Genomic DNA, 27,096 nt, shown 5'->3' with positions numbered 1-27,096 from the left:
TAGGGACTCTTGGAACTATGTTCTGGTCATTCGGGCACTTGAATCTCTGTGTTGATCAAGTTAGAAAGTAGAATGTAACAATAAACAGGGTGGCAGCTGTATTTTAGAACGACGAATGGTATTTTGTATGTCACGGTGCAAGCCCATATACCTATTTTATCTGCTCAGCCTATTTAACCTAAGATGCCTTATTGAGTTTACTATCTGCCCTAATTAAGTTACTCCATATGATATATTATATAATTTATGATTTAATTAGGATGTTTAATCTACTGATTAACTATAAGTTAATTACGTCTGATATACATATTTTTTATATTTGACTGTTGAACTAACAGAAGATAGTGAAAGGTCGGTTATATAGTCTACATATAAACGTCGATTGTCTTCTATGTAACTACTCAGTATATCTCAACGTCCACAACATTAAAACAACCAAAGCCTGTCTGAGTGATCGACTGACTTGGGTAAACTAATCACCAAAATCGGTTTCTCTGCTTTGAGAAGTCTGTAACCTGAATTGATCTCATAACGACTCTAACGTACTGTCTGCTCTCCAATATGCTATCCTCAACCCACAACTCATGCCATTAACACAAATACTACCAACCCAAATTCACCCTCCATCCCCCAAGATCCTCCAGAGTCGCAACAAGCCCTAAAATATACAATCGAAAGGATATTGATACGTAACAAGCTCAGCGCCACCCACCACAACCAAAGACCACGAACCAATTAATAGGAAATAAATATAAAAAGAATACTCGTTGGAAAACCCCAGAGACCAGGAAACCACAAACGAACCAATTCCTCCTTCAAAGAAACCCCCCAAATCAATCATAGAACTAAAACTGCATCGGCGTCCGACTCGAACCCCGTCCCGAATCCCAATACAACTCCGCAAAAGCCCCTTTCTCCTCCAACAGCTTCTGCGGATTGCCCTGCTCCTTGACCTGACCCGCTTCCATAACAATCACCTCGTCGAAATCGACAATCGTCTCTAGTCGATGCGCAATCGCGATGACCGTATGCGACGCGAACTCCGTCCTGATCAGGCCTTGCATGATCTCATCGGTTTGCGTATCGATACTATTTCACGCCAGGTCAGCCACGATCCTTCCCGATAAGACATAAGCGCTTTGGGGGCAAACAAACCTGCTCGTCGCCTCATCCAAAATCAAAATCTTCCCTTCGGAGCGAACCATCGCTCTCGCAAAACACAGTAATTGCTTCTGTCCCGGCGAGAAGCTGTCGGGGGTAATGGTAGCGTCTAGCCCGCCGAGGGCGTCGACCACGTCCCAGACCTGGACTTTCTTGAGGGCGTCAATTAGAATCTCGTCTTGAATGCTGCTGTTTCCGGGGTCGATGTTTAGACGGACGGAGCACGACGGTAGCAAGAAGGGTTCTTGGGGGATGCAGTTGAGTTGAGCGCGGAGGTCGTTGCGGCGGAGGGTGGTGATGTCTTGGCCGTCGATGGTGATAGTGCCATTCGAGAGTTCGATGAGGCGGAAGAGGGAGGAGATGAGGGAGGATTTGCCACTGTTTTTTTTTTGAGGGTTTTGAGTTAGGGAGGGATTCATACGGAGAGGGTATGTGTTAAGAGGGGGTTTCTCATACCTTCCACTGCGTCCGCAAATGCCGACTTTCGTGCCGGGGCGGATGGAGAGGGAGATGTGGTCGAGGGCGCGGCTGGTGGAGCTTCTGCATTGTGACATCGTCAGATATGTAGGGGATACAACAGATGGCAGGGGGATGGAGGGGAACGAACTTGTATGAGGCTACAAGATCGTTGATCTCGATTGCTCCGTGTTCAGGCCATGCGGCTGGGGGAACGAATGATTCGCAGTCCAGATGCTCCGATTCCACGGTGCGTTGGAAGTGTCGGACGCGCGACACGGCTCCAATCGATGTCTCCAGCACAGTCCACTGCATGATCAGTCCCTGCAGGTTCTCGGTGAACGTCACGATATTCAACAGGGCAACACCAATGAACCCGGCACTGAGTCTCCCCCGGGTGGCGACTGCAACGGCCACCAGCACGACAGCGAACCCGGCCACTAGCAGCGCAATCACCAATTCCAGCCAGCGCTGAATGGCAAAGAGCAGGTAGAACGGCTTCTGGCTGGAGTTGATCAGCTCAGCGTTCTGTTTGCGGTACTCAGTTTCCCAGTGGAAACTGCGGATCGTGGTGAGCCCGCTGAGGGTCTCGAGAAAGTGAGTGATCAGAGGCGCTTTGGCCTCAATATCCAGATACCGGATCTGCCGCGAGGTGCGGAGATAGAACCGTTGGACGAAGTAGAATGCCAGCAGACAAGCCGGAACAGTGGCGGCGATATAGCTGGTGGAGACACACACCACAACCACCTGAGCCACACAGGTGAAGAAGGTGAGAATGGTATTCAGAACGGCCAGAGGGAGCTCCATGTCAATCAACTGGAGGTCCTGACTGAATCTGCAGCACTGTCAGCATGCATGGAGAGAAAAAAAGAAACGAAAACGAGAAGCAACTCATTCATCAAAGCACTTACCGGTTAGTCGTATGTCCCACATCAGTGGTATGAAAGAAAGACATCGGGGAACTGAATATCTGGTCAGCAACAACACCACACAAGCGCATTCCCAAGCATGACAGAGATTAAACATACTCCAGAACACTCTTCAAAAGCTGAGCATGCAACCCCCTAGCAGCACGAGCCACCAAGTTCGACATCAAATGCCAACATGCCAGAACAAGCGTGGAAACCGCCATCACCGCGATCCACCCATAGACGCCCAGCCAGTAACCGAGCTGTGAGTTGGGATGCTTCATATTCGACGACGTCCACCATTCCACCCAGATCGCTGCATCTGTTAGCTCAGACCACATTCTTCCTCAAGCCAAAGCAGAAGCCGAAACTCACAAGGGAAGGTGATTCCAACGACATAGCAACAGATGAGGAAGACAAACACCAACGAGCGCCAGAACCCCAACACTCGCATATAGTACCAATACACCGACATATCCCCCGTGCGTCGCCCATCCATAGGAAGCGGCGCTTCGAGATTCAACGTGGCGAGTGAAAGAGGCCGCGCCTTGGTCTTCGTGGTGACCTGCTCAACGACCGCGGTGGTATCCTGTTGCTGTTGGTGCTGCTGCTGTTGCTCCTCGTCACCGATCACGCGTTTTTTCCCCTCGGACACGGACAGACTTTGAATATAGCTCTCGGAGCGGTCGAGCAGCTCCTTGTAAGACCCCTGTTCGAGGATGGTACCTGATTTTGACAGGGCGATGATGTGATCGGCCACTGAGAGGTTCGAAGCTGTGCAAGAAGAAAAGAAAAAGAAAACAAACCGTCAGTCCAGACATTCTCGTATACGACATGGCACAAGGGGGCCAAGAGTTAGTAATGAACGAATCAAACCTACCACTACTACTCGTCATCACAATCGTCGTCTCCATCCGCCGCAACAAGCCTCCAGGGGCCAAAAGCGCTCGGAAGATAGTCTCTTCTGTCGTACGATCGAGTCCGCTGAACGCATCGTCCAGAATGATCAACTCCGCGCGTGAGTAGACCGCACGCGCCAGAGCCTGTACATGCACCATACCATCAGCCATCCACCAGCCCTCCCGGCATCTCAAAAAAAAAGGAATAAAAATGAAAATGAGAAATCTAGACATACCACACGCTGTTTCTGTCCTCCACTCAGCTTCGTCGCCCCGGACCCCAACGACCCCATATCCCTATTGGGCAAATCGAGAATATCCTCTTCTAGGGCACACGCCTGCACGACGGTGTTATACCAGTCAAGATCAAACAACGACTCGCCCAGGATATTCTCCTGCATACTCCGGTTTGTCAGCCAGGGCACTTGCGCACAGTACGCGATAGCACTGGTCTCAATCTGCAGCGTGCCGGTAGCGACGGGGGTCTCGCGCAGTAACATTCGCACGAAAGTCGACTTGCCACAGCCCACCGGCCCGACGATCATATTGAGCGTCCCGCGACGGATGGTGAAGCTGGCTTCGTTGATCACAGTCGGTTTGCCCTCCTCCCAGCCCGCACTGCGAGCATCAGCCCGGCACGCCAGTCCCCCGGGTGACGAAGGAAGCTCGTAGGGGGGCAGGGCCTCGCGACTGGAGACGCTGGCCGGGAAAATAGGGGTCATCTCCATCTCCTTCTCCTTCCAGCCGGGCTTCTCGGAGTAGTGCGAGGTGAGGGTGCTTAGCGTGCTGGCCGCCATGGTGGGGAGGTGGGGTTTCTGGGCATCGTCGTCGCGGGGTTGCGACTGGAGGAAGAGGTTGATGCGCTTGATGGAGCCGACGGCAGTGGCGATACCGGTCACGGCTTCGACTAGGTTAGAGATTGGCGTGGACAGGAGGGTGAAGAGGGTGAGCGAGGTGAAGGCCCGCGCCGGCGTAAGGGTCTCGGTGCCGTTGCTGTGGCGGGCGTTCAGGGAGTAGATTAGAAACGAGGCCAGCGGGGAGATGGACACGTTGCTGTATGCTTTTTAGGGAAGGGAAAGAGAAGGAAAGGGTTAGCGGGGTGTAGTGTTGTATTGTGACATTCAGGGGCTTTGGGACGCAAAAGACTCACCCACGCCGACCACCAGAATCAACAGACGACGGAATCGCTCAGACAGCTTCACCTCGTCCGAACGCATGTTCTGCACGATGTTGTAGATCTTGTCCGTCAATCCGGCGGTGCGGACCCCCTTCATCGAGCCCAGCACCTGCGCCGTAATGTCCACGCGCTTCTCAATGGCCTGCAGCCAGACCTCTTGTCGCGGTCCAGCCAGAGCTGATATCAACACGCACAGCAACATGCACACTGCCGAGGAGATTAGCGATTCGAACACAATCACCACACAGCGGGAAGAGAACGATCAAACCCACCAACCACCACCACAATGGGGGCAATACTCGCAATCCCCAGCTGCTGCCACAGCAGCCAAAGAGCTATCGGAATCTCTACGATACACGCCCAGACATCGTGGATATACCGCAGCCCACTGGAGATACGCTCAATATCCGCGTTCATCAGGGTCACCGGGGCGCTCGATTCGATTTCGCTGTCCCGCATGACCATGATATGACCGAACATCATATCGATCATGCTGGCCCGCATCATGGAGACCACCCGGTAGGCCTGGTGCTGAGCGAGAGCGGTCGACACGGCAATCCCAATGTAGGTGAGCGCGAAGGCCCCGATCAGCCCGTATCCCTGGCTCATGGTGTAGGATTCGTCGTCTAAGTCCACCCAAGTCACCATGGTTTCGACGAGAAACGGCTGCGCGAAGGTGAGGCCGATCTGCAAGGCCCGCGGTAAGACTCCTAGCAGAATGGGCCAGGCATAGTACCGCAGCGACGCCCAGAGCAAACTATGCGGTCGATTCTGATAGTTGACTCCCTTTCGCCAGCGCTTCTCCAACCCGGTCGGTCCGGCGCCCCTGGCACAGAGTTCCTCTTCGAGCGCTGGGAGTGAGGCGATCGTAAGGTCGGTCCGGTTTCCTAAGAATAAGAGAGGGTTGATCCAGGTAAACAGGCTCCGGCCGAGCACACCAGTCGCGGTCTCTGGGGGCAGATCTTCGTAGTCGCGTTTGAGGATCGAGTTTTTCGGGAGGGACTCCAGAATGCAGACGACCACCCGAAGGCCTAGATTGACACTGTAAATGATGGGAATGGCGCGGTGGTGGGCCGAGACATAGTATAGAGTCCGGGCTTCAGCGAGGGAGAGCAGCGAGGAGAGAAACAAATAGCCACTGTTGATCGTGGACGGTTTGATGGTGCGCCAATGTTCATACTGAGACAGAATCCCCAGCACGATGTATGTCACCAAAGTGACCACCGCCGTGCCGATCGTGGCCCGAGTGGTCACCCCTGAAGGTAACGCCCAGAGCCCGATGAGCGTTGCTTGGAGAATTGCCAGGAGGGCATAACCGATCTGCAAGCAAGTCCAAAATCAATAAGATACGACAATATCCACCGGGACACCGCAAAAAGCCCTTACCAACTTGACCACCCCCGCATAACCCCCCTTAATCTTGATGGGCTCCCGGCGTAGGTACACAATCCGGGGTAGAGCTGCGAGCAGAAAGAAGACATTCACCGGGAGAGTCAAGATCGCTGACTCAAAGTACCAGGTGAAGTCGAAGCCCGATGCACACTGGTCACTGACTATGGGCCCGAATTGATCCTCGAGGGCAATAGAACAAGCCGTCGTCCGGGGCCGAAGCCATTGTGAAGACATAGCCGGAAGCAAAGAATGAATACCATCCACGGACTGGAATGTCTGGTACTGTCGATCTCCCTGTCTTTCTGGTTGCGGGATAAGACCCTCTCGTTGCAAGACCCGGTGGCGGCAAGCAACTGGTGGGGAAAGAGAGGGGGGAGAGTTAGCAGGACATTAGGGGACAGGAGGGGACAGTCAGTGTCGAGACGTAACGGACCAGCCAAAAAACATAATAGGCACCCATGCAGGACTTCTGATTATTCAAGCACCCCCGCCAAGGTCGAGCGACCATGGCGTTGGCGCTGAAGGATTCAGTAGGAAGTGGAGCGAGGCTTAGCGTTGCGTCCCGCTACTGCAAGGTGAGATTTAGGGCTTATTGACTCAGCCCTCCATGTGGTTCTTTCGACCAACGCTTTCACTAATAATATACTCAAAACACAGGATCTCGTTCATGCATGCTCATTTCCATTGGTTCCATAGAAGATTCTATGAAGCAAAAAACAGAGGAAGAACTAGAAAAAAAAAAGAGAGAAGCAACAACAACAACCCTATCACACATCATTTTCTCTCCCGACCAACCATTGACAATTCATCCCCACCTCCCTCCAGCATTATATCACCCTTGCTGCATACCCAGTGTCGAAACCCCCAATTCCTGCAAGCCCGTCAGCCCAGCCATGTGCGCCGCGACTACCAGACCACGTTGTCGTTCCGACTCCACGTGGGCCCAGCTCCACCGGTCAACAGCCTGCTTGGCCCCCGAAGTGGCTCCGGCGTGATCGCGCAGATCCTGCTGCGGCAGTGCAGGAGTCGAAGACAACGATTCAGCCGCAGGAGCAGGAGCAGGAGCAGGAGCAGGAGCAGCAGCAGCAGCAGGAATAGCCTCATCTGATTCCGCCAAGAGACCCAGATTCCGCAGCACGCCATCCGGTTCCATCGTCTGCCGGCCCTTCTTGAACACATACTTGGACATTGCGGAGGCCAGGATCTGGGTTTCGGGGATTTCCGCCGTTGCGTGGCGGCCCCCTGGCTTTACAAAGTAACTGACAATATACAACCATTTATCATCCCAGGTCAAGACGCGAGATACAACCTCGTAGCGCTGGTAGGGCTTGATCTCGCGGCGGAAAATGCAGGCCACCCCGCCCAGGGCGGCAATGAGGGGTCCGCGCCGATGACGGCGACTGTAGGGGCTCGAGGAGGCCAGGGTGCGGCGGGGAGAAAGGGGAGTGATGGCATCTTTAAACAACGCCACTAGTAATTCGATCCGGCTCACATCGAGGTCGGCGTAGAAGGTACTGTTGGATTTGTGAAGGTTGAAGTCGATCTCGGCGAGGGAGCAGTAGGAACGCGTGCGCAGCGGGCGGAAGATTGTGGATGGCGTTGGGGTCGAGATGAGGGCGCGATTGCGATTCCAGACTAGGTGTCGCACGAGAATGGTGAAGATCCGAGCCTGCAGAATTCCAAGGATCAGATTATTTTGTTAATTGTTACATGGACAGGTGAAAGGTGGTCAGAAAAGTACGGACATGCCAGAGTCCAGGCAGGGCTTTGGGATCAAAGAGAAAAAAGCCGACAACGGCGCTGAGGAGTACCGTCACTGGAGAAATTGAAAACATTCTTTTGAAATGCCCGAGAAGCGAAAAGCGAGTGAGAGAACAGGCATAAAATAAAAAACAGGGAGGGGGGGGGAGAATGCTGAATGGGGTTTATATAGTTCGTCTCTACTAGTATCCTAGTATCTATACTTGGAGGCTGGAGGCAAAAACTCGCAAACTCGCGGCCCCAGCCCTACTACTACTTAGCAATAGGCAATTTTCAACCTCTCCCGTAGCGCTTCGGATTCAGCGGGGAACCCAAAAAAACAAAGAAAAGAAAAGAAAAAAGGAAAAAAAAAATTATTCATTACATGCTTAGAGTATATACAAAACAGGAAAAAGAAAAAGAAAATGAAAATGACAAAAAGAATAAACAAACAAACAAAGAGCCACACTGCAAATACCAAACACCACAATCCCCAATCTTGCAGATCCTAATTAGAATACTTTCATAGCCTCAATCGCAGCCTCAATCTTCTGCAAACCATCCGTACTCGCCAGATCCTCATAAGTCTCCCACTTTATTCGTAGTTAGCGAACTGTCGGAAATCTCAGGAGCAAGAACGAATTCAAGCATACCTCACGTAGAACCCCCTCCAGTGCCACCGACCCCGTCACCCGATGCACCAGCTCAAAATACTCCTTGCTCAATTCAAACGGTCTGGCTGTTAGATTCGGGATATACTTGCCCACCAAACACTTGGGATCCAAGGCGTGACTATCTATAAGATCCAACAGACAGCGTCGGAAGTCCGCCACGCCCGGCAGCAACGAAGAAGAATGGAACGGGACATCAATGCCACGGAGGGGGATCGTCGCGCAGCCGCGGGTCAGGGCTGCGGGGATGGTGGTTGGGGTGAGCTGCGCAATCTGCGCTTCGACGCGGGGGACCAGCTGATCGGCGGCCATGGGAGGTACAGGAGGGTGGGCATTGAAGTGATTGAGAATGGTGGTGAGACAGTGGATGGCGTGGATCTGTCCGGCGCAGACATATTGCAAGCCCCGGACGTTAAAGTTGACAATCTCAAGTAACTGGCCGGTTTGGGCGGCGATGGTTTGGACCACGATTTGGAGGGCTTCTTGGCCGAATCCTGGATTGAATTGAAGTCAGTGATTTGCATGAGAGAGAGAGAGAGAGAGAGAGAGAGAGAGAGAGAGAGAGAGGCAGGGAAAGGGAGCAACAGTGGGGATACATACCAGGCGCTACACGACTGGGATCGACAGCACACATCCGATAGTCCGAGTTCCCACGGGCATCGCGCTCCACGGCGAATTGCATTAGAAGACCACGATAGAAAACCACCTGGACCAGCGACTCGACACTGAAGATCTTCCCCACCGCACCGAGAGCCGCATACTCGCCCAGCGAGTGACCCGCATACGAACTGCGCTCCGAGATTAACCCGCGGGCCTGCAGATCCGCGAAGATCGCTAGCTCCATCAGCGTCAGGGCAGGCTGCGTGAACTGCGTAGCAGACAGCAAGCCCTGCGGGGAGGAGTACGTGTAGAACTCCGTCTCCTCGTCGATCTCGGGAAACAGAGGCAGGAGCTGGATAGAAACCCCATCGGCGGCAACGCTCTCGCGTCGCATACTCCGGTATTTCTCCCGGATGTGCCGGCCCTGCGGCCCCCCGAAGTGGACGGTCAGCTCCTTGGGATCATTGCGCACGATGTCAGTGATGCGGAAGCCGTAATTGTCGGAGAAGTAGGCATCGGCGTAGTCCCAGACCTGCTGGGCGGCCTTACTCTGCGCGTACAGTTCCATCCCCATGCCTTTCTGCTGGCTGCCCTGACCGGTGAACAGGAACGCCGTCTCCTCGGGCTCGATCTCGGCCTCGCCGCGAAGGACGGTCTCGCCACGACCCAAGTGCTTGGCTTCGATGGAGACGATCTTCCGGCCGGCCAGCATGCCAATGTGCTGGAAGCGGACCTCGATTTCATCGCCCGGGAGGACCATGCTGGTGAAGGAGCAGTGGAAGCTGCGGAAGGCGCCCAGGGCGGAGGCGCAGGTGTAATGCTCGACTAGTCCACGGACGCGTGCGGACGTGTACATGCCGTGGGTGATGAGGCCGGGTAGATCGGCGTAGCGGGACAGGGAGGCGGAGACGTGGATAGGGTTGAAGTCCCACGAGACGTGGGCATAGGCCTCGTTGGATGGTGGCATGGTGAGAACCAACGCCGCCGCGCCTTCGCCCTCACGGGTCACCAGCGGGCTGGGCTGGTCGAACATCGAGCGCTTTTGCACCGGACTGCCATGTCGCTGCAGGTAATCCATGACCGGATTGCCCCGGCAGGTGGCGGCATAGAAGGCGACGGTGGCAATGGGTCGCGAGCCACCGGGCAGCGAGGAATTGAGACGCACATCACCCACCGTGGTGACCGCCTTGAAGGTATCCTTGCTGGCATACTGGTAAGTCGAGCGCAGCACGAAGACCAAGGTCTGGTTCTGCAGATCGAGCGAGGGATCCAGCGGGCGAAACCAGGGCTTGGACTGCAGCAAAGCCACCTCCATCGGACTCCGCGGGCAGAGCTCCATCTCCTCCTCATCCACGTTGCGGAACATGTTCTCCCAGTCATCATGACCACTGCCCCGGTAGAGGAACTGACTGCTCAATTCCAGCACCACCTGGCCCTGGTGGTAGACATCGGCGCGCACCTCGACCAACTTGCCCGCCTCCTCGATCGTGATCGCCTGGATGCGCGACTGCGTCTCCAGCACATATCCCGCCTGAATCGGCTCCGCATCAGCGGGAATCCGGAACCCATTGGTCAGATGCACCAGCGTCAACAGGTCGACCTGGAGCTCGCGCGAGAAGAGCGGCTTCATGAGCGCCTCCCATCCCACCACCACGCCAAAGTCCAGCGGCGCCGTCATCTGCTGCTTCCCACGCCGCTTGCTCGCCGCATCACTGGCGTTCTGCACACAGTGAGCGAATTCGGCGATCGACTCAGCCGTGACCTCGAATTGCGACTCGCGGAAGGTGTCATGCACCGACGGCCACGCCTCGGGAGTCTCCCCGGCAAACCAGACCCGATAGTAGAAGTCCTTGACGCGCTCGTTGCGGCCCTCCATAATCTCGTGGATCGGGGCGTAGATGGCCTCGCGCCGGTATTCGAACTGCAGCTGCAGCCCGATCGCCGCGCCACCCGCACTGCGATAGTTGATGATCTCCAGCGTGATGACTCCTGGCATCTCCACCCGGATCTCGACCACCTTGACCGGCTCGGAATGGGGCCGGTGCTCGAACAGAGTGATAATCGGATCGCCAGGAGGGCCCTGAGGGCCATACTGCACCATCACGTACGAGTCGCGGGTAGGTTGAAACAGTCGTCGCAGGGGATTCTCGCAGATCGCCCCTCCCTGCACGATAGTCGCCGCGTGGAAGAAGGCTTGACGCCAGCCGCCGTGTCGACCGCCCAGAGCGGCCAGCCAGGCTGTCAACGAGGGTATCGCCGTGGCCGATACCACTTCGTATAGCATCGCCCCGGTGTTGCCGACTGGCCCGCAACGGATGCCCGACTCGGCCAATTGCCAGTCCGAGGGGGAAGGATCCGGACTGAAGCAGTCGACGAGCGGAATTCCCTCTGACTGATACTCCGGATCACGCTGCTGCAAGCGCTGAATACAGCCGTGGTGAATGGCATCCAGGATCGTCCCCGCGGGCTCGTCCACCACCGTCGAGTAGCGCGCCGCCACAGGGCCGTGCAGGATACAGACACGACCGACATCCCCGTCGACCACGGCCGCCAGGTCTTCCGACTGCCACAGGGAGTCCTTCTTGAAGTAGGTCTCGAAGTTCTCGTCGAGGATAGGCACAAAGGGCACGGGCTTAGCGCCCCGCCGCGTACACAAGTGCAGGAAGTACTGCGCATCCTGCGTGCCGATCAGCTGCTCCTGGGCCTGCGGCAGTCTGGCCAGGAAGGCATCAAGGGCTGACTCCGGATCCTCAGCCAGGGCATCCTGATCAACGCGAGACTCGTCCTCGTCGTCGGCCAGGCGTGCCTCCACGCGCTGCAGGAAATCGTGCAGGAACCGGCGATACGAGACGTCGATCCACCGGCGCTCCGTCGACACAAACGTCAACTCGACGAACCGTCGCAGCACCTCGGCGTAGGTCATCTCGTCCAAGTCGACCACCTCTCCCTGGCTGTCCCGACCGAACCACACCTTCACCCAGTCTGCATTGAGGCGACGAATCAGACTGCCCCGCTGTTTCTGCAGCTGCGCGACGCGCTTCTGGCGGTCGGTGATGGCGAAGATGGTGCGGTCCAACTCGGCCCACAGCTGCACGCCGCGCGTGGCCAGCTTGTGGATGGGCTCACCCATCTCCGACGTGACGGTCAGGATGCCCCCTGCGGCGCGCGTGTAGCTCTGCTCCCAGTCGCTCTCGTGCTCGACGCCCGGGGCTGCCGCGATAGCCTGCTTGGCCGCGGGGCTGGTGTGGGCCTCTCGGGCGGTCATCAGACGACTTCCCAGGAGGATGCCATCGAAGGGCATGGGAGGCCGGTTGTAGCAGCGCGCCCAGTCACCGGTGAGATACGGGAAGGTCTCGTCGGCAGTTCCAAAGCCACTGCCGGCCACGAGAATCACGTTCTCGCAACGACGGATCGCGTCGTAGGCCTGCAGGATGGGCTGGTGGAAGTCCTCGAAGGAGTGATGGCCACCTCCGCGACCACCGGTCCACTGCAGGATGATAGGGAAGTTGGGATGCGCGCGTGCAATCTCCAACACCTGGTGAATGGCGGGCAGTGCACCGGGCTTGAATCCCAGGTGGCGCAGGCCGATATCTTCGATATATCGGGTGGCCACCTCAAGCGAGGGCACGCCGGCCCCGATGGTCAATCCCTCAATCGGTACCCCCGCCGCGCGCAGCTTCGCCAACAGCGAAATCTGCCACTTCACGGCTTGGGGAGCCGCGTAAATCATGTTGCAGGTGATGCCCCGTCCGGCGGGGACGGCGGCCACCAGCTTCTGGATGGCGGTCTGCAGCGCCGTGGCGTTGTAGAAGCCCCCCAGGGCGAGTTCGACGTGGTAGCCGGCGCGCATGATGGCCGCACAGAAGTCCCACGCAGCGGTCGTGGGTGTCATCCCACCGACCATCACCGGAGGCAGTCCCAGCAGGCGACTGAGCTTCGTGTCGACCAGCACGCCGCCCCCGCCGGTGATCTGCACCAGGCGCGGCCGATAGCGATCCCGCCAGACCGGTCCGTAGATGAGACCCCGCGGGGCCGGGTTCCAATCGAAGATCTCACTCCGATCCCCCAATTGTTCCGCCCGGGCACTGTGCGAATGATGACCGCCGCTGGCCAGGATCGTGCGGACTCCCGTCCCTTCCTTCAGCCGGTTCGTCAGGGAGCCGATGCCGGCGCTGCCGTCCGGACCAAAGGCTAGAATGTGCGTGGCCCCGGGGAACTGCGTCGCCTTGGGCCAGACGAGAGGCTGCTCGGTGATCATAGCCACAAGCTCGGGGACGAGATTCGCGGCCCCCCGAGTGCGCAGATCCATTCCGGTGCGGGTGCAGTACACGGGAATGCGCAGTTGTTCGCCGCTGATGGTCAGGCCGGGCACTCGCGCCAGCACTTCAGGCACGACTTCCGCCAAATAGCTGCTGTGGAAGGCCGCCGTGATGGGGAGGAACCGGTTACGGATCTCTGGGCGGCGTTGACTGAACGGGATGCGATGTTGCACCCCCGAGGCGGGCGCCTTCACTGCCCGCAGCCAGACGTTGAATCCGTGCAGCGACAGCGGGGGCCCGGCCAGGACGATATTGTGGGGTCCGTTGATGAGCGCGATTTCGATGTGGGCGTCCTCCGGGAGATGTGCGTTGACGTCGGCCACGTAGCTGCGCACTTGCGCCACTGGAAAGTCGGCAACACTCAGCATGGGGCCGGGGAAGCCCTCCCCGTGGGCCTCGGCGTTGGCCACGATGGCCGGTGGTAGTTGCGCCACCGCGAACTGGTCTTGACTGCAGGCGCCAATGGCGAGTAACACGCGCAGGGCATCCAGCGCCAGGGCATCGAACTGAGTCCAGGACTGCGCGACCGCAATCACCGTGGCCGGGAGAATGCCCTGGGAATGACCGGTCGTGCCGGCCAGGGCCGTCTGCAGCTGCGCGGGCGTCACCCCGGCCACCCGGCCGACCACTCGATACCAGGCCAGCTGCAGCAACCCAATCAGAGGCATACTGATCGGGGCCCCGATGAGATAGGCAGACGCCGGCGTGCGCTCGGGATGCTCCAGCCAGCTGAGGGCATCCAGCCCGTTGTGGTAGAAGCGACTGCTGCCGCCGTTCATACTCTCGCGCTGCAGCAGGCTCGAGGCGGGAATAATCAACTCCTCGACTAGGGGCCGATAGGTCTGCCAGAGTGTGCGCAGTTCCTCAAAATAGTGCTCATCGTTGCCTTGGCCGCCAAACACCACATACAGTCGTGCCTTGCGCTCCTGTGCCGCCGTCAGCAGCGCGGAGGGAGGGGTGGCGGCTCGACTCAGGCGCCGCAAGGCATGCCGGGCTCGGACATACGCGGCCAGAATCGTCGACTGGGTGATTTCCGAGGTATCTTCGAGGTTGTAGACCACCCCATGCACCTCGCGTTGCTGCAGAATATCCCGGTCGAACGTCTCCAGGGCGATGGTGAGGAGGTGGCGGAGGTCCTCGGTCAATCCCCGGGGGGCTTGCTCCAACCGATGCACGGTGAAGCCGAGGAAGCGCGCCCAGAACTCCACTAGGGACGACAATGTGACCGGCTCGTTGGCCGTCTGCAGGTGGTGGAGAAAATCATCGCGGAGTTGAAGAGCAGCAGGGAAGAAAGCGGTGGTGACGGAGAGGGAATGTGTAAAGGTGCCGTAACTGATGGTGAGGATCTGCCCTGCCAGCGGATTTGTCGCCGACGCCGACGTGGACAGATGTTCGGGTGTCGACCAACCCGACGACGATGTCGACGAGTCGGTTAATGAAGTGGTTGATAATGTGGTGGTTGAGATCAACATGGTGGAATCAAAGGCAACCATGAGGGGCACCCCAAACAGAACAGTTTCAAATTCTAAAAATCAAGCCCAGCCACTTCTCCGCTCCAGCGCCAATGTGATGGCTCTATTTGCCTTTTTGAGTCATAAGAGTAGTATCTTCATATATTCCCCAAGAAAAAGAGGTGCGCCGGGACCAGCTCGTATATTTTAGTGTTTGGTTAGCCTGTTGCGACCAGGCTATCAAGCGGGGCCGATGTAAGCCCTAAGTGGCTCACCTTGCATGAAATGAGCGGCAAATGATGAGCTTGCATATTTGCTCGTCTAGAAGGCTGAAACGATCCTTTGAGGATCAGGCAGCGTAATTTGCTAATTTTGGACGAGCCCTGGGACTTGTGAACCCTGGCTCGATTGTCGATCATCCGCGAGATTGGGTGAGATTGGGTGTCTGGAATCAGATTGGATGAGGTGATAAAACGCTGCTGCCAGCGTCAGGCTTTTGCTGTTCTTTGAGTTTCGTTTCTGTTTTTTTTTTTTTTTTTTTTCTTTGAGGATCCCGGCCCTCTCTATTTTTCTCTTCTCTTCAGGCTTTCTCTAGAGTCATATTATATCTCGTTTTCTTGCTTGGTGCCAATTGAATCCAGTCCCAAGACCAAGACCAAGACCAAGACCGCACCATGGGCTGGCCGAGTCACTGCGGTAAGTTTCCTACTTCGCCCATTCAGTCGGTTTCGTTTTCTTTGATTAAGTAAGCAGCACAACCAAAATGACCCTAACTGATGAACAAAAAAATCCATAGATCTCTCCAGCGACAATGCCCAATACAGCTATTGTGCCAATGGCCCCGCGGCGGTATTCTTCTCCGTCCTCTTCGGACTGACCTGGATCGCCCATCTGGTGCAAGCGATCGTTTACCGCAAGAAATTCTGCTGGGTGATCGTGGTCGGCACGGTGTGGGAATGTCTGGGGTTGATCATGCGCACGTACTCGACCATCAACCAGACCGAGTCAACAACGGCGTCTGCCGGCCAATTGCTGGTGCTGCTGGCCCCACTGTGGATTAACGCCTACATCTACATGATCTTCGGTCGGATGGTCTACTACTTCCTCCCCGAGAAAAAAGTCGCCGGGATTCGCGCGGAGAAGCTGGCCAAGATCTTCATCTGGCTGGATGTGAGGTGAGCGGCCTTCCCCAAATCTCTCAATCTGGCAGTAGTCAGCCAACAAGGAGAAAAGACTCACCAGATGTACCATTAGCTCCTTCATCGTCCAAGCGACCGGTGGTATCATGGACTCCGACTTCAGCAACGAAATGGACAAGATCGGCCTGCACGTGTACACGGCGGGTATCGCGGTGCAACAGTTCTTCATCGTCTGCTTCATCGGCCTCCTCATCGCCTTCCACCGGCGCATGCGCCAGGGCCACGGGCGTCAGGACATGATGGGCGACCGACAGCGGTGGCAGGCGCTCGTGTTCGCCATGTACGCCAGTCTGTCGTGCATCACGATCCGCATCATCTACCGTCTCGCCGAGTTCGCCGACACCAACACGGCCGGCAGCAGTCCGCTGACCGTCAACGAGGCGCCCTTCTACTGTCTGGAGTGTCTGCCCATGTTCGCCGCGATGGTCATCTGGAACGTCTGGCACCCCGGTCGTTACCTGCAGGGGGACGAAAGCGAGTTTCCCAAGAAGATCAAGCTGTCGCGCGTGGAGAAGAGGCGCAGAAAGCTGAAGGCCAAGGAGGAGGCCAAGGAGCGGAAGCGCAGCAACCGCCGTCGGTCGTCGAGTCGGAAGCGCAACCACCGAGTCTCCGAATATCATTTGACGGAGCAGTCGGACAATGCGCAGTTGGAGGAAGGTTTCACGCATGCTTATCCGGACAGGGTGCGGATGTAGGGAGTTTGTCCGGATAAGGAACGGTGACCTTTTCTTATGTCTTTCTTTCTTTTTTTTTCAATTCTTTTTTTCCTATTTTCTGAATATTCTTAGCGCCGTGACCGGTGTTCTTTCTACCTGATTCCCCACTGCATCATGTTCAAAATTGAAATAATTATGACTTCCCTGTGTGATGACAACCCTCTAGCAGCTATCCTCTGGTGCACATATATAAATATATATATCCATCCGAATGAATATGTATACAAAATAATCAAAGATGTAAAGTTGGTATCCCAAAGCCCCGACAGCCCTTACCAGCCCCAACGCCAAATTCTAAGCCAGCCAAAATACACCACCCCCAAAAGCGCAGACGATGCCGGATGGAAGAAAGAAAGAAAAAGAAGAAAAAGAAAATGCAAGATTGTACGGCAAAGCCATCAGTGGCTGCCACCGAGACAAGCACTATGTAAGGGCGTCTGATCCTCGAAATCACGAATGTCTAGTTGAGCACCCGCCAGAATCAGCATCTCCACTAGCTCCTGCTGGTTTGATTCACACGCTAGGTGCAGCGGGGTGCGACCCCAGCAGTCCTGCGCATTGACCAAGTAGTAGCTGGCGGGATGCTCGAGTAAGACGCGCACCACGGCGTGCTGCCGGGCCTGCACGGCTAGATGGAAGGCAGTCTCTCCACGTCGGGTGGTCCGATTCACGGCCCCCCGGTGATGGGCGTCACTCGTCAGCAACAGCTGCACCACCCTGGTGTGGCCCTGCCGCGCGGCTAGGTGTAGCGGCGTCCATCCGGCGCTGTCAGGCAGGGAGGGATCGCCCCCGGCCCGTAGCAGCACCGCTAACACCGACTCATGGCCGTGGAGCGCGGCACGATGCAGAGCTGTGTGTCCGTGTGCAGGGCCGCTCCTCCCTTCGGTGGTGGGGGTCGAGGTCGGGCTTCCGCTGGACGTGGGTGCGTGGACCAGGTCCGGCAGAGGCAGGGCCAGCGGGGAGGGGTAGGCTGAGTACGCCACCGGATCTGGGAATAGCACGTCCAGACTGAGGGGCGGGTCCCAGGGCTCTCCGGTGAACATGAGAGGGTCCGCTGGGGAGGTGTATGGAGATACATCGGAGGGTAACGTAGGCGGGGTGGATAGGTGGAGGCTATATGATTGTAGTGGCGGTGGTGATGAGAATGGTGGTAGAGGGAGGACCTGATCATGCTGTTGCTGGGGAGGAGAAGGCAGCGTGGCTGCACTGGCTTGCGCAGTGTTTCTCTCTTCTCCCTTTCGTAAACCTGCTTAAGACACACTCAATGATTTAGCAAACTCTCCGGTCTCGACTACCGCCCATTCCAGGCTTGGTAAGTACTCACGTCGACGATACCCTCGTTGAGCAATGCGATTCTGGGCCCTCCGACGCTCCACTGGATCGTGGATATTGGCCCAATTCTCCCCCACGACACCAACGGGAATGGGAGTTACCTTCATGGATAGTGCATAGAGAGCAGGGTCTCGCGGCATGCAGGCAACCAATCAAACAGACAGACAGACAGACGACAAGTCACGGAATCGTCGTACAACAGCGGTCGTGCATAATCTTTCTGCCTATTTTTCTCCTCGCGTCCCTGTTCCCGGTCGATGATCTACTATTTAAGATCGGGTGCTGGGCCTTTCCACGTGACGACGAACCCCGTCTGACAGATTACATAGGCGCCGTGGCCCAGTCCATCGCATCATACAGAGGAAGGCGAACCGACGAGGTTGTCAGGGGTGGAGATCCGTTTGCAACGCCAGCAGCCTGCAGGACTCTGAACCGGCCCCCAAACACGAGGGAAGGCCATGCGGAAAGTGCGTCTCGTCCCAGATAGAATCCAATTCGCCAAGGAGTGACGGCGATGGATCGACATGGTCGGGCGGCCGGGAATCCGGGAATCCGGGAATCTGGGGATCCAGGGATCAAACCACCACCCTCATGGCCGACTCCAGACTTCTCCCCCCTCCTTTGGGTGGCAGTGGTTGAGGAGGAGAAGGAGGAAGAGGACGACCAACTTCTCCAGAACTGAATGAACAGGACGCCTGAATCCCTGAGCAATCTGGCTAATCTCGTAGAGGAAATAGCTGCAGGGGTGCTTGCTGCTCGTATTTTCCAGCGCCCTATACAACGGTGTTTGGTTTTGCCCTGGAACTCAAAGAGCCAGCCGGGTGAGAGAAATTATCAGTCGGGATTATGGACTGGCCGGTCACGAATCAGAAATGCTGGAGCCTAGCTGGGGCTTGGAAATTTAGAAGAATAACACCAAGCATGCTCGGATTGAAGTTGGAAGATTTGCTTACGAGACCTTTTAGTAAAACTATAGAAGACTCTGATAGCCACCTCTGTAAAAACAGGTTCTTCTTATCTAATTAATATCTCTACCGCAGCAGTAACCGCCTATAAGACTCCCTATAAATACTACCACGCTGCTTTCTAAAAATTACATACAGGATCATATCATATTAGATTCTCCGACATAAAATACTTATTATTATTGCTTTTTTTTTTAGGATTATTGGGATTTTATCAAAGAGGCTCAATTCTCCTAATCTTATTGTTCTGCCGGTAAAATCTGTTTTTGCAGAGTGGCCATTAAAGTCTTTCGTAGCAAGTGAGACTTGAATGATTAACCTAGGCGGCCCGCCTTGTCGGTGTTAGAGGACTTCAAGGTTGTGTTTCTCGCTCTCTTTATATTTAACTTTTGTCTCCCTTGCATAATACAAGCTCCCGGATAGTACTGTACCACACACTAGGTTATATTCGGAGGTTCCCGAGCCTGAATCCCGTTTTAATAGGTGGCCCGGCGTGATAGAAACTTATGGCAGGCTGCAACTAAAACCGGAATCCTGGAGCGATAAGTTCCTTCAGTAGCAGTAGGTTCCCACCCAATCATCGCGCCCATCGCACGCACACGTCCTGAGACCAATGAAGGATCAAATCTCTCGCGTCAGCCAATCGAGACAGACTAAGGCTAAGCTTTCTGATCACTAGTTGGAGCTAACTCAAAGATGACTTTGCAATGATCGATCTGTCTCCGGTCACGGGGTGTAAGTAAGTTCCGACAGTGCAATTTTCCGATCGCAGCATCATTCAGGTCTGGTGAATGTTGAACAAGACACTTTTTTCGCCAATAGATTTTAGGGTTGCTATTGATATTTGAGTTATTTGAATTCCATCAAGAGGCTGAGCGGTCAGTCTTTATGTTACGGGTAGGCCCACACGGTCATCATACGGAGCGGAGTCCATGTCGCGATGTCGCGACGTCGCATATTTTACACACCACGCCACCAGTCCGAATATGGCAACAGATCCACTCAGTAACGCGATTTCTGTTCCGCCTTGGCCCCCTTCCACCCATATCTGTACATCCTCGAGGAAATAAAGAGGCTGTGAATGTTCTACCATATATCTGCATTCAGTATGTCAAGTCTTGTACCATGGATGTACTCTGTTGGGATATTTCGTTGGAATGTTCCTTCTATCGCTTTGAATAAGCACTCAGGCGCTTATTAGCGTGGGTACGGTATCGTAACAACATCAACATAACCACCGGGCACAACCTGAAACTAACCTCAACGCAATTCAGAATTCTCATACCACTAAGCATCTAACGCGTATTAGAATCGTGACGCTGTTCCATATTTCCTCAACCGCTCTCTCGGATACGACGTCTACGTTCTACAAACAACTGCCCAACAAGTGCTAAATAGCAAGAATCCGAAGAGCCTCGGCCACCACGTACCCCACCTTGCAAAAAACTGGGACCATCAATCCCTAGATTCGGAAAGAAGATCACAAAAAGTCAACTCTAATGAACTTGCGGCCTGAGGCTGCCAGATCACTGCCCATTTAAATAGCCTAAGCTAGTTCCTCTCGAATAGCTCTACGTAGATAGTTTCATACATCATTCATCTTCCTAGGTTCTCCCTCGCCTCCATCACGTCAGGAGCCCTCGTTCTTTGTAATAATCTCTTAGCACTATCCTGTTAGGGATATATCATCTTTAACAAGTCTTATTACTTAAATTCTTTAATTCTTAATAGTTTTGTTATTTTTTATATTAGTAGCCAGAGCTCGTTTTCTATAATATATTCTATTTTCTTTTCGTTTTGCAATTTGTGGGTATTTAATCATAAAACTATATAATTTACCGATTTTCGAAGCTTCTTAACTTTTCTCTGCCTCTGGTTCTTCTCGGAGAGGTTTGATTTTTTGTTATATAATATACTAATTTCCTATATAGTATTACTTTTAAGTTGTTTACTAATTATGAGTATATTAAATAAAAAAAAATAAAAAAAATAATCAGATTAAATACTTTATTTAACTTTCAAAATTTTCTTGCTTGCTTGTCTGGCTAGCCTGTTTAGTTATTTATTTGCTTATTTATCTGTTTATTCTATTTATTTATATTCTAACTAATGTTACCTAAATTATCTGTATTTATTCTTTGTCTTAGCGTTACTTATTTATAAAGCAGCAACTAAAAAAAAGCTTATATACTACTGTAAGGGCTGGACCAGCCCTTCCAACCTTCGCGGATACCGCAAAGGGAAAGCTATATATATATAGCCTCAGGCATCAGTTATATAATAACTAAACAAGCCGATTATAATCTTTTAATTAAAAACAGTATTTTATAACTTAAAAAAATTAATAATAATATTTTAAAATAATATATTAATATTTTTAAATTTATAAGAGTTATTTATTTTTTATATTATTTTATCTTTAGCTTTTATAATCTTATTATTTATATTCTGCGAAATAGCTTATTAAATAATAACTGGATATAATATATAAAGCTAAACTAAAAATAACTTTTCTAATCTAATTATAAAAAACTATATATTAACTATAAAAAAAAAGTTTTATATAATAAAAAAAAAATATAAACTTCTATCTATAAATTTTACAAATAACTATAATTATTTAAACAGATTATAAATATCTAAAATAAACTAAAAATTAGTATTATAAAAAAATAATTATATAAAAATTTAGAAAATTCTGACTTTAGTACCGTAGAGACTAAAAAAACTAATATATATATTAATTTATCTATAAATAAAAAATAATATAATATCCGCAATTATATTATCTACTATATATTTATTATTAAATAAAAGTTAACTGCAGAAATTAATAACTAAAATAAAAATTAAAAAATATATATTATAGTAGTCTATTTAGATTATATTTTAAATAATTTATAAAAAAATAAGACAGCCGAACTCTATTATAAAAAAAAATAAACTAATTTTTATAAGTTTTTTAAAATACAACTAGAAAATCCCGTAAATAAACAGTAAAAAATCTAATTAAAAATATTTAAAATTAAATCTTATAAAAAAAAACCAGAATTTACTTATCTTTAGTAATAAAAAAAAATAAGAACTAAATTAGATTATAAAATATAAAATATTAATATTATATAATTTTATTTATTTTTTATATTATTTTCTCCTGCGGTTTAGAAAAAGATTTATAAGTAGTAGATTTTTTTTATAATAAAATAAAATCTTATTATACTACTTATAAGATTATATCTAATATTAAGCTGGTAATATAAGTAAATCAAAAATATAATATTTTATAAATAAATTTTAAAAAAAAGTTACAGATCTACTATTTTTATAGATAAAATCCGAAAACTAGAAACCCAGATTAATAGTTCTATAAAAAGAATTTAAAAATTAAAATAATTTTTTTAATAATATAAGTACTTATAGAGGCTTTTAAATTAAAAGCTTATTATAATTATAAAAAAATAGATTACTAAATAAAAAACTACTAATTAACTAAATTATTTATAAAATAATTAGTAAATAGGATTATAGTACCCGTCTTAAACTAAATTAGAATTATAATTTATTCTAGTTTAAAATTAAAAAAATAGCCGATTCTCTATAAAAAAAAAATATTTTATAAAGATTAAGATTATTATAAATAATAATATAAAAATAAATCTAATATTTATAATATTTACTAAATAAATAAAATAGCTAATTATTCCGGCAAAAATATTTATAAAAAAAATTAAATAAAAAGATATATAGTTAGAAAAAACTATAATATTTATAATATATTTAAAAAATATTTAGAAATATTGCGAGAATTAAATAAATCTTATAATTATAATACTAAAAATAAATAAAATAATTCTAAGAATATTTTAAATAAGATAATAAAAATTTATTATAAAATTTAATAAATATTAGCTCTAGTTTTATAAATATTATATACTAAAAATACTACAGATTACAGCAGAAGAAATTACTATAAAAAAACTTATAAAAATAAATTTTTACTTAATAATAATAAAAAAAATATATAAAATAATTATTAACTAAAAAATACTAATATAATACTATAAGTATAAAATAATATTTACAAAAAAAAAGCTGTAAGTTTATTTATATAAAAACCAAAAATTAATCTAAAAATTAATTTTTATAAGAATTTCTGACCGAAGCTGAAATAAGTATATAAAATATCGCCTATAAAAAAAAATCTTATAAAACTATTTATAAAAAATACTTATAAAAAAATAGATCTAGTATTTTAAATTACTAGTAGATATACCGGTTTTATTTATAAATAAAAAAAATAAAAGTCTGTAAGTATATATAAACTATTATAAATTAAATAAATAAATAATAAAAAATATCTATTTACTACTATAAATTAATAAATATATTAATTAATTTATAAAGATTTTTTAATTTATATAACTGGATCTACGCGAGACCTACTATAGAATTGGAATTATAAAAAAATATAAATAAAAAATAGTATTTTAAATAAAATATAAATTATTTAAGTATCTGATTATATTATTTAGACTAATAAATATATTTATAAGATTTTAAAATTTTATAAATTCTTTATTTATAAAATATCTAGATAATTTTATAATTATTTATCTAAATAATATTATAATATATTTATATAATCTAAAGATATATAAAATATAAATCTATAAAATACTAAAAATACTATAAAATATAAAATTATATATAAAATTTAATAAATATTATTTTATAATAATAGAAATTAATTTTTTAAAGTTTCTAATCAGCTATAAAAATATATATATAAAACTAGAATATATTATAATAATCCGCAATTAATCTAAGCTGCAGAATATAAAAAATATACTAAAATTTATTAGATTTACAAATTAATATAAGTAATTTATTAAGAAATACTTATAAATTATAATACTAATTATAAATCTAACTAAAATATTTTATAAAAAAAAAAAAAAACTAAATATAGTTTTTTAATACTAAAAGTCTGCGAGAGTTTTTAAAAGCTAAAATATATATTTATAAAAAATATAATTATAGTATATTTTAAAAAAAAAGAATTTTTATAAATTAAAATTAATATATCAGTTTTTATAATTAGTAAAATACTATTATAAAAAAATTAAAAAGACTAATAAAAATTAGTAATATTTTACTCGCGGAAAATAATTCCTATAAAGTAGAACTATAATATTTATAATTAAAAACTTCTTACAATTATAAAATTATTTAAAAAATAATAATATTAATTTAAGAATATAAAATATCCGGTAAAAATAGTTATTAATTATAAAAATTTTCGATACTTTACAACTAATAAAAAATTATTATAAAAATAGATTAGATAAGTATAATATTTTATAATATTTAAGTTTTTTTTAATATATAGACCGGGGTTATAAAATCCAGCAGATATTCTATTATAATAATCTAACTATAAAAAAAACTATAAAGAAAGACTATAAAAAACTTAAAAAAATAATACTACAGCAGCTAAATAATTTTTTAAATCTAAAAAAAATTATAATTATTTTTATAAAAATTAGAATACTACTAATAAAAAATACTGCAGAGGATTTAAACTAACTAAAATCTTATATAAAAATAATAAAAATAATTATAAAAAAAAATATATATTATAAAAATCTATTTATTAATTTTATATAAAAACTACTCCAGCTATTATAAAAAAACAATTTTATAAAAAAAATATTTAAAATAAAATAAAAAAAAAACTGCGAAGATAGTTTTTTTTATAAAAAAAAATATTCGCAAAAAAAAAATTATCTATAATAAAGTATTAATTAAAAACTATTTTATTTTATAAAAAAATTATATATTCTAAATAACTATTAGCTAAAATTAAAAATTCTTATAAAATTATATAATAATTCTATTATAAAATACTTTATAAGAGTAAGAATCTAAAAACTGGTTTTATAAAAATTTTAGTAGTTGGAATTAATTAAATTTATATAAGACTATTATTATATATATAAAATATATTAAAATAAACAAATAATTTACAGAAAATAATAAAATCTATTAAAATTATTATTATCTATTATAAAATTCTAAAAAAAAATAATTATAAATTTTATTATAAATCTATTTATAAGTATTTATAAAAATAAAAACTTATAAAAGATTTATAATAATATTATAATTATAATAGATTAGTTTAATAAAATAGCTTATTTTATTTTTATTTATAAAATATTATTAAAAAAAAAGCTTATAATAATCTTTTTTAAAAAAAATTTTTAATTATATAAAATATCTAATAAAGTAATTATAAATTATAGATTAGTTTTTATAAAAAGCTTCTAATCAGATTTTATTTATATTCTTATAATTAAATAAAGCTTAAATATAGCCTACTATTTATAAATAAATAGTTAAATAAAAAAAATAAATAATATATTAGAATAATACTTACAAAACTATATTAATTTTAAATAAAATAATTAAATAGAGATATTATTATTTATAAAATTTATTTATAATAATTTATTATAAATATTAACTAAATACTTTCTATTTTTCATAATAATTATATAATATCTACGAATAATAGCACTGGACTTGTAAGTACTAGAAAATCCTATAAAAAAATTAAAATAATATTTTTAAAAAATTAAAAAATAAGAAAAAAGATAGTTATAAATTTTAAACTAATTTATAAATATTAAAAAAACTTTTATAATAGAAATTATAAAACTATTATTTTTATAATAAACTAAAAGATTTAGTTATTTATAAAAAACTTATTATAAAAAAAATTAAATAAAAAATTAGATTAGTATTACTATAAACTATTTTATATAATTAAAAAAATAAATAAATAAGCTTATAAACTAAAACTATTTATAGATTTTCGGATTTATAATATTTTCTATATATTTCTGTTTTATAAATATTATATAATAAAAAAAATAAACTCGCAAAAATATTTTTTATAAAAAAATAAAAGTTTAAATAATTATAAATATTATTTAAAAGTGCTACTAGATTTATAATATTATAAAAAAACTATTAAAATACTAGTTAAATAAAAAAAATACTATAATAAAAAAAATATTTAAAAATCTGCTATAAATCTATATTATATATAAATTTATAAGAAATTTATCTTATAAAAATATAAAAAACTTAATTAAAAACTAAAAAAAATTAGATTAAATATAAATTATAAATTATCTGTAATTATATATTTTATAATTCTAATATAAATTATAGTATATATTTATAATATATAATAACTAAAATATATAAAAATATAATTTTATTTTATAAAAAAGTAATATTTATTATTTATATATAAATAATTATTATATTACTAGTTAATTTTTTTATTAATATAATCGCAGAAAACTCTTTTAAAAAAAAAATTATAATAATATTTATATATTTAATTAAACAACAGCTATTAATTAGTTTATAATATAAAAATATTTTTATAAAATTAGATCCGGACAGTTAGCTGTTTTAAGTCTGACTATTTAATATATAATATAAACTATATAATAAATTTATAAATTTAAATCTGCTTATAGCTAAATAAAAACTATAATTTTATTTAAAAAAAAAGTCTAATATTATAGTAAATATTATTATATTATAATCTAAAAACCAGACTGCAGCAGACAGCTTAATAAATTATAAAATATTTTATTTATTATTATTAATTTATTTATAAAATATAGATTAGTTTTAAACAGCTCTAAATATATCTGCTAAAAATAAAAAAGATTTAAAAATTATAAGAATAAAAGCTATAAAAACTGTAATAATATTAACTATAATTAACTACTAAACCCGCGTCCTGTAAATATAAATAATAATATAAAAAAAAAATAGTAGTAATAGCAGCAGTAAATACAGTGGAAATAGATATAATAATAATAAATATAATAAAAATAGATATACTTATAGTAATAACAGCAGCAGATCTAATAGCAGTAGTAATAATAGAAATATTTTTTTTATAATAAAAAAAAATAGTAAAAAATACTATAAATAGTTAGTTAAGTCTAAAGCTATTTTACAAATAACTTATACAGAAAAAAACAGAACAGAATAAGCCGATAGAATCTATAGATATAGAATT

The 27,096-nt window shown here is 45.5% G+C and overlaps 4 protein-coding genes across 4 annotated transcripts; 1 reads left to right on the top strand and 3 right to left on the bottom strand.

The window, feature by feature from the left end:
* Window positions 1-549: 549 nt before the first annotated feature.
* On the bottom strand, window positions 550-6,389 carry BO72DRAFT_532710 (P-loop containing nucleoside triphosphate hydrolase protein). The gene is made up of 12 exons (XM_040950448.1): window positions 5,988-6,389; window positions 4,874-5,921; window positions 4,575-4,808; window positions 3,661-4,484; window positions 3,406-3,568; window positions 2,901-3,299; window positions 2,646-2,841; window positions 2,529-2,579; window positions 1,769-2,452; window positions 1,618-1,701; window positions 1,156-1,539; window positions 550-1,089 (listed from the first exon to the last, which is right to left on the bottom strand). Exons 1-12 carry the CDS (start codon window positions 6,225-6,227, stop codon window positions 846-848), a joined length of 4,551 nt encoding a protein of 1,516 aa, XP_040795497.1. The 5' UTR covers window positions 6,228-6,389; the 3' UTR covers window positions 550-845.
* A 436-nt stretch (window positions 6,390-6,825) lies between these two features.
* On the bottom strand, window positions 6,826-7,842 carry BO72DRAFT_441976 (thioesterase family protein; the record flags this gene model as incomplete). Its single annotated transcript, XM_040943492.1, has 2 exons — window positions 7,739-7,842; window positions 6,826-7,662 (listed from the first exon to the last, which is right to left on the bottom strand). The coding sequence occupies exons 1-2, from the start codon at window positions 7,826-7,828 to the stop codon at window positions 6,826-6,828; spliced, it is 927 nt and encodes a 308-aa protein (XP_040795496.1). The 5' UTR covers window positions 7,829-7,842.
* Window positions 7,843-8,043: 201 nt separating this feature from the next.
* BO72DRAFT_417082 (beta subunit of fatty acid synthase) lies at window positions 8,044-14,929 on the bottom strand. Its single transcript, XM_040942603.1, has 3 exons — window positions 9,005-14,929; window positions 8,387-8,898; window positions 8,044-8,326 (listed from the first exon to the last, which is right to left on the bottom strand). Exons 1-3 carry the CDS (start codon window positions 14,814-14,816, stop codon window positions 8,246-8,248), a joined length of 6,405 nt encoding a protein of 2,134 aa, XP_040795495.1. The 5' UTR covers window positions 14,817-14,929; the 3' UTR covers window positions 8,044-8,245.
* A 371-nt stretch (window positions 14,930-15,300) lies between these two features.
* BO72DRAFT_453666 (RTA1 domain-containing protein) lies at window positions 15,301-16,914 on the top strand. The gene is made up of 3 exons (XM_040946036.1): window positions 15,301-15,470; window positions 15,571-15,949; window positions 16,029-16,914. The coding sequence occupies exons 1-3, from the start codon at window positions 15,449-15,451 to the stop codon at window positions 16,666-16,668; spliced, it is 1,041 nt and encodes a 346-aa protein (XP_040795494.1). The 5' UTR covers window positions 15,301-15,448; the 3' UTR covers window positions 16,669-16,914.
* Window positions 16,915-27,096: the final 10,182 nt, after the last annotated feature.

Source organism: Aspergillus fijiensis, assembly GCF_003184825.1.
Source record: "Aspergillus fijiensis CBS 313.89 unplaced genomic scaffold BO72scaffold_100, whole genome shotgun sequence".
NCBI lineage: Eukaryota > Fungi > Ascomycota > Eurotiomycetes > Eurotiales > Aspergillaceae > Aspergillus > Aspergillus fijiensis.
The sequence above is the reverse complement of the archived record's forward strand: the minus strand, read 5'-3'. Positions and strand labels throughout refer to the sequence as shown.